Consider the following 8,656-nt stretch of genomic DNA (forward strand, 5'->3'; position numbering starts at 1 on the left):
CCCTTACAAAGCTTCACAATTTTTTTTTTTTTTTTTTTCTTTTTTTAATTTTCCTTTCATTTTATTAACTGGAGGATTATTTTACAAAGGTAATTTCACTGATTAATTTCCAGAGAAGTATCACTGATAATGTATCAAGATAGCTGAGATGGAGCATGACCAGTGGGTGGAGAAGCCCACAGAGAAGGGAGTGTTGGGGAAGTGAGTTAAGTTAGCCAGTCTCAGACAATTCTCCAGATCATGGCAATTGGAGATGTTAAGGGAGGGATCTGCTCCAGCAGCAGTTTCCAGCCTGTGTTCCACAAACATCTGGCATCCAGATCCTGCCTTTAAGGGATCTACAAGAGATAACTGAGATAAACAAAATTCTGATCAATACACTTAAACTTGCTTCATTAAAGGTGCTATGAATAGCAAAATGTTTCAGAGCACTGTCTGGTACTAACAACCTCTCCACAGTCTCATGAACTCTCTTGCAAAAGAGTGAGTCAAATAAAGGCAAATTCAGGCTGGTTTTATTTTTAACTACTGTTTAGACCAAAACACACTTTGGACAACCAGAAATATGTGTGGAAACCATGTTTTAGTTTCCAGCCAGCTCTTGCTCTAACCAGATCAGGCTTCTTCACCCCTGAAATACTACGGTTACGTGCTAATCAGACTGAGAGACTTAGACCCTGCCCTGGCTTGTGCCTGTGACCATCTAGGCTGCAAGTAGGTTCAGGGTTCACCTCAGGACTGCCTGAGGATGTAGGATAAATGTATGTGCCTTTGTGTGACCTTGTGCTCTTTCTCTCCCCCAGCTTCACCCAGTTTCGGATCATTCTTGGTGATTTTGACTACAATTCCATTGACAATGCCAACAGGGTCCTTGGGCCTATTTACTTTGTCACCTATGTGTTCTTTGTTTTCTTTGTGCTCCTGGTAAGCAAGAAAGCCCTCCTTGCCCACATATTGACAGCAGTGTTTGAGAGACCCCTCTTGATAATCTCTCAGTTAGATGCAGTGCTAATGCTTGGAGAGAAAGGAGGTGTCTGTCACAATAGCTTTGCAGTGCAAATAGACCAAAGCAGACAAAGAGCACGTCATTACAACAGGGGATTTGATGATCAGAGCAATTAAAAGCCATATTCACATCCTTTAAGGTGAAGACTAAGACTAACTGGGAATACCACTGATGTGGTAGCCGAATTCAAGGGGATCAGTTCAGCTGCTCTGCAGCAGCCAGTGAACAAAGCATAGGGGACAGTCTCTGGCTTCCTAGGCAATGGATGCAGAGGGATGCTCATAATGACCAGGTTAAACACCCAGTGCCAGTAATCCAAATGTAACCTAAGATCTTGCAGAAGAGGCTACTAAAGATGGCATTTGAGCTGGGAACAAATGTACTTTCAAGCCACTGCTTTAACTGGAAGGATTTTCTACCCAGTGAGAAAGCACTGTGTGGCTGAAGTGGGCTTTCCCTTCACCCAATTTAATTTGCCCAAAGAATACCCCATGTGGAAACAGCATATTGTTTAACTAAACCCTGTACATCTGCGCCCGTCTCTTGCTGCTTCAGCTGCTGGAGCAGGCAAGATGCCTCGTGCTTACTGATCAGTCTTCTTCCCCTTTTTCTAGAACATGTTTTTGGCCATCATCAATGACACCTACTCAGAAGTCAAGGAGGAACTTTCAAGCCAGAAGGATGAGCTGCAACTCTCAGATATCTTGAAGCAGGTGATGAATACTGAAAGCTGTGCTACTTCCTTTATCTTAAATGGCTGATGACTTAAATGGATGAGATCAGATAAAAGGAGAATGGGGAGGAGAAGAGCAGAGGGCAGACTTTGTCATGGAGATCCTGGCTACCATATTGGAGTTGCTTTGAAGGCATGATCCTAGTTTAAAGACGTGGCCTATGCAGCAGTATTGTATTTTTGCTTCTGGAAAGCTCACCATCTCCTTGTATTACTTAGTATCTGCTCACCCGTATTGCATTGCCTATTCTGCCTTAATTTTCATTGTTCTGCTTGCATGATGCCATGCCTGTTTGCACCTTTGGTAACAGAGCTACAACCGGACACTCTTGAGGCTGAAACTGAAGAAGGAGCAGATTTCTGATGTGCAGAAAGCACTGCAGAATGGAACAAAAGAACTAGACTTTGAAGACTTCAAGAACAGCTTGAAGGAGTAAGTCAGTCATCTTGAGGGATGCCTGTTTAGCCCTTTCTCTTCGTAATATATGTAATTTAAATTCTCTGGTTTTCAAGACTGGGAGAGCGGTTAGCTCAAATCTGAGCAATGTAAGACTCAAAAAAAAAACCCCCAAACTTACCATCTTTACTCACATGTTTAATCTCCTGTTCTAAATAGGTTTTTTTGTGTTACTATCTCTTTCTGGATGTTTAGTTTTGTCACTGGCAGAAGGAAACAATACACTGATTTCAAAAGGGGTGCTCCTGCACTGTTAGAGCTTAACAATATAATTCTATGCTTTGAGCTTTCTTTTTCTATTCTTTCACAGAATGGGCCATGCAGACCATGAGATCACAGCAGCTTTCTCCAGTTTCGACAAAGATGGCAACCACATCCTTGATGAAGAGGAGCAATGGCAGATGAAGCATGATCTGGAGGCAAAAAGGGTAAAAAAGGGCAAGGAAAGAAGCCCTCTGTTTGGCAGAGATCACTCCAAAGTGGCCTCAGGAATCTTTGGGTTTGAGGTATAAATTAAGCATACAACTCAAATACAGCTCGACTCTGCGTGGATAGCACCTGAGTAAATCACTGCCTGTGGAGCTCTGTGTTATTCACATTGAAGCTGACACAGAGTTCATATCCAGCTTTGCAGGAGTTTCTTTATCTGTTTTCTAGGTTGCTCTGAATACAGAGATTGAAAATTTGGGGAAATCCTACAGTGACAACAACCTAGATGAGAATCTGACCTACATGGAAGCAAGGAATAAACATGCCGATAAGGCCATCTGGGTCTCCAAAGAAGAATTCCAAGTGTATGTTTATGCTGGCAGTAGTTTAGTCCTTCTGCACATGAGGGGTCTGATTCCCAGCTGATTTCTTCCTAATGTAACTGTTTACACTAGGGCTGAGCAGTTTAAGTAAGATCTTGACTGTGTTTATCCTGCACATGTGTAAATGAGCAGGTCAGAAGAGAATTGGGACAGTTCTTGTAATGTAGTTTGCTTGTTCCTGTAGAAGATTGAGTTAAGAAATTTTGCTTTCTGCTTCTCAGACAACCTCTGCAGCTGTCTGCTGGCCACAGGCAATGTGTTTCAGGTCAGGAGGTAGCCCAGATAACTGCCCCAGGGGAAGCTGATACCTTTACAGAAGTTCTGTGAGAATAAATATCTTTGACTTAGAGCCTAGTTGGCCTTCATCCTCCAGGTCTGAGAATAACACTTGGCTGTTTCTTCCACAGGAGGAGCATGGGATAAATACAGCATAAAGAATCGGGAGATCCTGATTCTGCTGCTGATAAACACTGAGCAATCCACATAGGGCTGTATCAAAGGAGAGGCAGGTGCAATAATTAATAATAGAAAAATAGCATGGCTGGACTGTGAACCAAACTGGTTGAGATCCATCCTAAGCAGAAGCACTGATAACACAGGGAAACATAGTGTAGCAGGGATTTATGTCTTCAGTGGGTATGGATCTGATGTGGAGCATTCACTCCTGTTTGAGCTCTGACCCACTGACCCTGAGATGTCTGTTGTAAATCCTACTGTTTACAACAAGACAAAACTTGCAAACATTCTCCATGTCTCCCCCAGCCTCCTTCAGCGTGTGCTGCAGCTGGAACAGTCCATAAACAGCATTGGCTCCAAGATTGATGCAGTGGTGAGAAAGCTAGATGTGTTGGAAAGAAACAACCTGAAGAGAAAGGACCTGCTGGGCAAACCACTGGATAATGTTAGCAAGGTTGGTAGCCCTCCACAATGCATTAAAACCAGCTTCAGGGCAGGTGACCAGCCCTGCTGTGTGAAAAGGCCTGGTACCATCTTTGCTTTTCCAATCCGCATTGACATAAGACAGGAAGGTTTGGGCAAGGTCAGTATTTTGTATAATCAAGCCTTTCCTGTTCAAACAAAGTGACACAAAGCCTCTTGCTTTCATGTCCCCCCAGTTAGCCCCAAAGTTACCTTTATACACACCTTTATACACACCTCCCAACTCCTTGGAGGCCAAGCTCATTCCTGCAGCAGTGGATGCGATTCATTTGTCTTCAGTTGCTTTGTACCTGCTTATCTGCAGACATTGAAAAAAAAAATCATACTTTCCTTCCCAGCAAGAGCTGCTCATGACAGTGTTGTAGACTGTGATTTTAACATCTTGCCTGTGGATTATTTATCACACGAGGTAGATGATTGTTACAGTGCACTCACAGCGTCTCATTGCAGAATTGTGACTTTTGTCAAAGACTGCCTATATCCAGTCAATCAGCATATTTTGGGTCTTCAGATTTAAAGTCAAAGGCAGCAAGGCAAGTGGGAGCCACATTATTATCTCACGTTTTAAAGGCTTCGATAATGAGAATATCCAAATAGCACAAAGCGACCTAGCTGAGTCAGAAAAAAGCCTCTCTTGCAGATTAGTCTTGTGATGCCTTCCCATTTGGAAGAGTTTTTTGGGGGATCCTATTTCTCATGTGAACATGCCTGAAAGCTTATTCAAGTGCCTGTTTACAGGTTTGCTTTGCCACAGCATTTTCATGAATGTTCTCATAAAGGTTGAAAAGGAATTAATCTCTCCTCATTTGTCTGCCACTGGAACGTGCGTTCAGTGTATTGCAGCAAACAGTGTATTGGGTCTTTAATAGACAGGCAGGCTTGTACTAATTTCTGGAAGAATGTAGGAAGATATTTAAGTATCTTGTGTCTCTCCTAGAGCGTGGCTAGACTTCTTGGTAGCTTGCTAACATTGAAGGTCACTCTTTCTTCTGGTTCACAGGAGGAAGAACTTGGTCAGGAAGAGCTGCTCCCCCAGAGCCTTGATCAGCTGGGGAAAGAAGCAGCAGAATGTTGTGAAATGGAACACGTACAGGGAAACAACCTGAGTGGCAACTCTTCCAAAAATGGGGTCTATCCCATCTTGCCCAGGTCAAGCATGCTGGTGTCTCAGGTGCCCAAGAACATCTAGCCACAGTCTAACGTGCGCTGCTAGTGAACAGTCCTCCCAGTCTGGCTTCCATGGTACTAAGTCACTGTCAGTTTTTTTCCCACTGTTAGAATAATCTGGACATCTGGACATAGACACCACTGTTGTCAGGAACTGGTGATGTGAAAAACCAGGGATGTTCTTCTCCAGTGTAATGATGTATAATGTCACAGAGCTAAAAGTTCTGTCCCCCATACCTCTGAGTAGGTGGAAACCTGGAACCAGGTGATGTATTAGGCTTCTGCCTCTGAAGAGGCTGGCACAAAGTCTTTTAATCTATGCTTCTGCAAAAAGTAGAAACCCGAGAACTCTGTGAACACTTGTGTCCAGAGTGGCACATTGCAACTCTCACACAGCACACCACAATTGTCTGCAGGACAAAGATGTGGTTATCATGTACACAAAGTGGAACATAATCATTAGTGTGAGACAGAAAGGAGAAGCGTAGTGGCTTGTGTCTGCTGGGTTACCAAGAGTTTTGTTCTGTTCCAGTTTGTTTCCAGAATGCTCTGGTAACCCTTTCTGTACCTCAGATTCACCTGTTGAGAAGAGTATATTAAGACCTAACTCTGGATAACTAAAATGAGAGATGATTCCAAGTGTAATTGGGAGAACTGAAATATCAGAAGTGGAGAAGTTGTTATTGACAGAGTCCTAGGTCTGAGTATTAGGAAACAGACTGTGGTTATATGGTTTATAACACAACTGTTGCCACTAAGAAATCTCTGGATGTCTGTTTTCACACTCCTTAAATTGTACTTCAAGGTACTTCAGAAAACTACTACCATATTTCCAATGTTGTGATGCTTCTCTTTTTTGTCAAGGAAACAATTTGGTTTGCAATTGTGGGTGCTGACTCCATTTCAGTTGAAGAATATTGTGAAAAGTAGATGAATGTCAGTTTTTCAACCACATGCAAAATCCTCCTTTTTCAGTCATTTTTCGCTTTGCTGAGACTTCTCTTTCCTTGTAGTTGGTGCAGACTATTGCTGCTATTACAGGACAACTGTAACTGTATTTCAAATATCTTAATCACTGGTATTCCACACTAGTTAACTTCACATAGGCCCTCTAGGCTTAAAGACAGTAGAAATGTGAGTTGTGCCAGACCACTGCTAACAACTCTCGTTAGTGCTACACTTTTTAGTGTGCTATGCAGTGCAGTGATAGCTTTAGTGGGGACCTTGTGCAGTGGCATTTTGTATTGCCGCCTTTTTAAAAAGGCTGTGTCACTCTCTTCTGGGGAAATCCTCCCTGGGAATGTTTGAAGGACTTCAGGATCACTCCTGTCTCCTGAGAGGCCAGGCTCCAGGGCTGTCACAGCTCCAAGATAGCACTTATATACTGAAGCAAAGGGTCATTCAGCTCCCACAGGGAACTTAGATCTCAGTCCGGAGCTGTGGATGCAGGAATTGCAAGGTCTCACAGCTCACTTCCCATCAGCCAGTCCTGTCGGGGATGAGACTTATCTCTGAGACATTGCCACAGTTCTTGACTTCCAGTTTCACTGAATTCAGAATTGAGCAAGAACTTCTTACCTTCATCTTTTCCAGCTGAACTCAGAACAGTGGTGTTGCTTATTTCCGCCTACTCTCAGCACTGAAGCTACTGTCTTATTTAGAAGAAAACAGCCTATGTCAGGAGAATTTCCTGAAGTAAAATTTTTTTGGCAAGTTTTAATTAAACAGGATATCCATATGCTAACTTTTAATTAAACAGAGGAGCTATGTGCTCTGTAATTGGCTTGGAGGGTGCACACAGCCCCTTGCCGTTAATGAATTGGGTTCTCTGTGTGGTGAAAGGCACAGAAGAAGGTTCTTCCTTAAATTCATTTGTAAGACCTTGGTTTAGATCCTGGCTCAGTAGTGGACTATGGTTACCAATGCCTAATTGCAAAATCGAAAATCTAGGCTGCTCTTCTTCAGTGTCTGAAGGAGTGCCCACCTTTTCCACAGGCACAGAATATTGGGTGAGGCCCTGAGTCTGCGTTACTGCATAGATATCAAATACCTGGGATACTGCTCTGTGAAGAACTAAATCTGGCACTGTGGGAGAGATCCAAGCAGCAACTATCTCCTTCAGGGCGTTGATCGTGTGTTGATAGAGCCAGTGGAAGATATGTTGCTGGCTGAGGATCAGGTCTTTAACATAGCAAAAACTACTGTGAGGACAAGAAGATCCTGAAATTGGGTCGTGCCAAGAAAATGAAGGTGGGCATGATTATCTTTAAGGCTTGGCTTTATAAAGCCTCTGATTTCTCACAAGGGGAGCGTCGCTTGCTTGTTCTCAACAGGAAAGGTGGCACAAGACCTTCCTCTTTACATTGTCCGGTGTTTCTGTTCCCCTCCTGAGCTGTGCCAGACACCCACCAGACCAGCCCCATGGATAACGCTCCCACTGAGGCAGGGATGCTGCAGCCACTGTGGTGCAGCACAAGAGCCCTGCTGGCACTGCGCACTAGGAAGCAGCCTCCACCACAGTCCTTTCTGCACAGGGATGCCCATAAGTGTCAGGGAAAGCCACTGAGGCAAGAGGAAAATGGTGTGTCAGGTGGGCATAGAACCATGGGACAGTGACTATCAGCCTCAGGCAAACAGGTCATGGCACTGTGGTCTACTCTCTTGGACAGCAGGAGGAGCAAAATGGTTGTGTTTGCACTGCAGGGCTTGTTCATGCCTAAAACTTGGGATGCCAGCTTTGCCCTGCAAAGGGCTCTCCCATGAGAGTCTCCATGGGGACACTGTAGAAGGGAGAGATGTCTGCCCCTCTCACTGCCTGTCTGTGGCAACTGCAGGAGCCACAAGTCCAGCATGCAAGGGCTCCTCCTTTCCTACTGACAGCCTGGCAGCCTCCTCTTCCTTGGGCTGGTGGGGCAGCAGTTAGCATGTCCTGCTGAGGAGGCCTAAGCCAGGTCTGTCTGGGATCAGAGAAGAACTGCAGGCTGCAGTGGTCCTGGTCCATCAACAGCCTGGTCAGCGAGCTGCTTTCCTTCTTTCTCGCAGAAAGACCACACCCTTCACCCCATGCTGTGATTTTGGAGGTGCCAGTGCTGCTCTGTGTAAAACAAGTTCTGTCACTGGTATATGCCTGTGCCTGCATTAATGTCTTCTCTCTTACTAGTGCATCTCCATGCAACCGTGTCAGGTCTGTTCCTTGTCAACATGCTGTCATGTGTATGATGTGTCCTAGAATAGAGCAAGGGTATTCCTTGTCCCCAGCAGTTGCTTGTGTGTAATTGTCAGTTATGTCTTCATGCTGGTTGAAAAATAACACCAATACACGGAATGGTCAGTTCATGTGGCTTCTCTTTTCAGATGTGTGTTGTCAGATCTCCTAGCAGGAGCTGCTATTGTTTAGACAATATATGTCTGATGGGAAAAGTAAACTACTTTTTCCTTGATAGCAGGTGTATGGCTGTGGTTTGTTCCAGTTTCCAGAGGGTAGCCTTCCAAACTGCTGTCTCACAGCTGTGCCTGAGGTGGTTAAAATCTTCAGGAGGAGG

The 8,656-nt window shown here is 44.3% G+C and overlaps 1 protein-coding gene across 1 annotated transcript in view; it reads left to right on the forward strand.

Moving 5' to 3' along the window:
- PKD2L1 (polycystic kidney disease 2-like 1) overlaps positions 1–5,136 on the forward strand; it is a 16,086-nt gene extending 10,950 nt beyond the window's left edge. The window contains exons 9-15 of the mRNA XM_010133220.1: positions 804–924; positions 1,621–1,719; positions 2,051–2,172; positions 2,507–2,624; positions 2,854–2,990; positions 3,771–3,918; positions 4,948–5,136. Coding sequence (XP_010131522.1) covers positions 804–924; positions 1,621–1,719; positions 2,051–2,172; positions 2,507–2,624; positions 2,854–2,990; positions 3,771–3,918; positions 4,948–5,136 — 934 coding nt within the window. The remainder of the gene's footprint in view (positions 1–803; positions 925–1,620; positions 1,720–2,050; positions 2,173–2,506; positions 2,625–2,853; positions 2,991–3,770; positions 3,919–4,947) is intronic.
- The last annotated feature ends 3,520 nt before the right edge of the window (positions 5,137–8,656 follow it).

Source organism: Buceros rhinoceros, unplaced genomic scaffold (genome assembly GCF_000710305.1).
Source record: "Buceros rhinoceros silvestris isolate BGI_N320 unplaced genomic scaffold, ASM71030v1 scaffold15140, whole genome shotgun sequence".
NCBI classification, from domain to species: Eukaryota; Metazoa; Chordata; class Aves; order Bucerotiformes; family Bucerotidae; genus Buceros; species Buceros rhinoceros.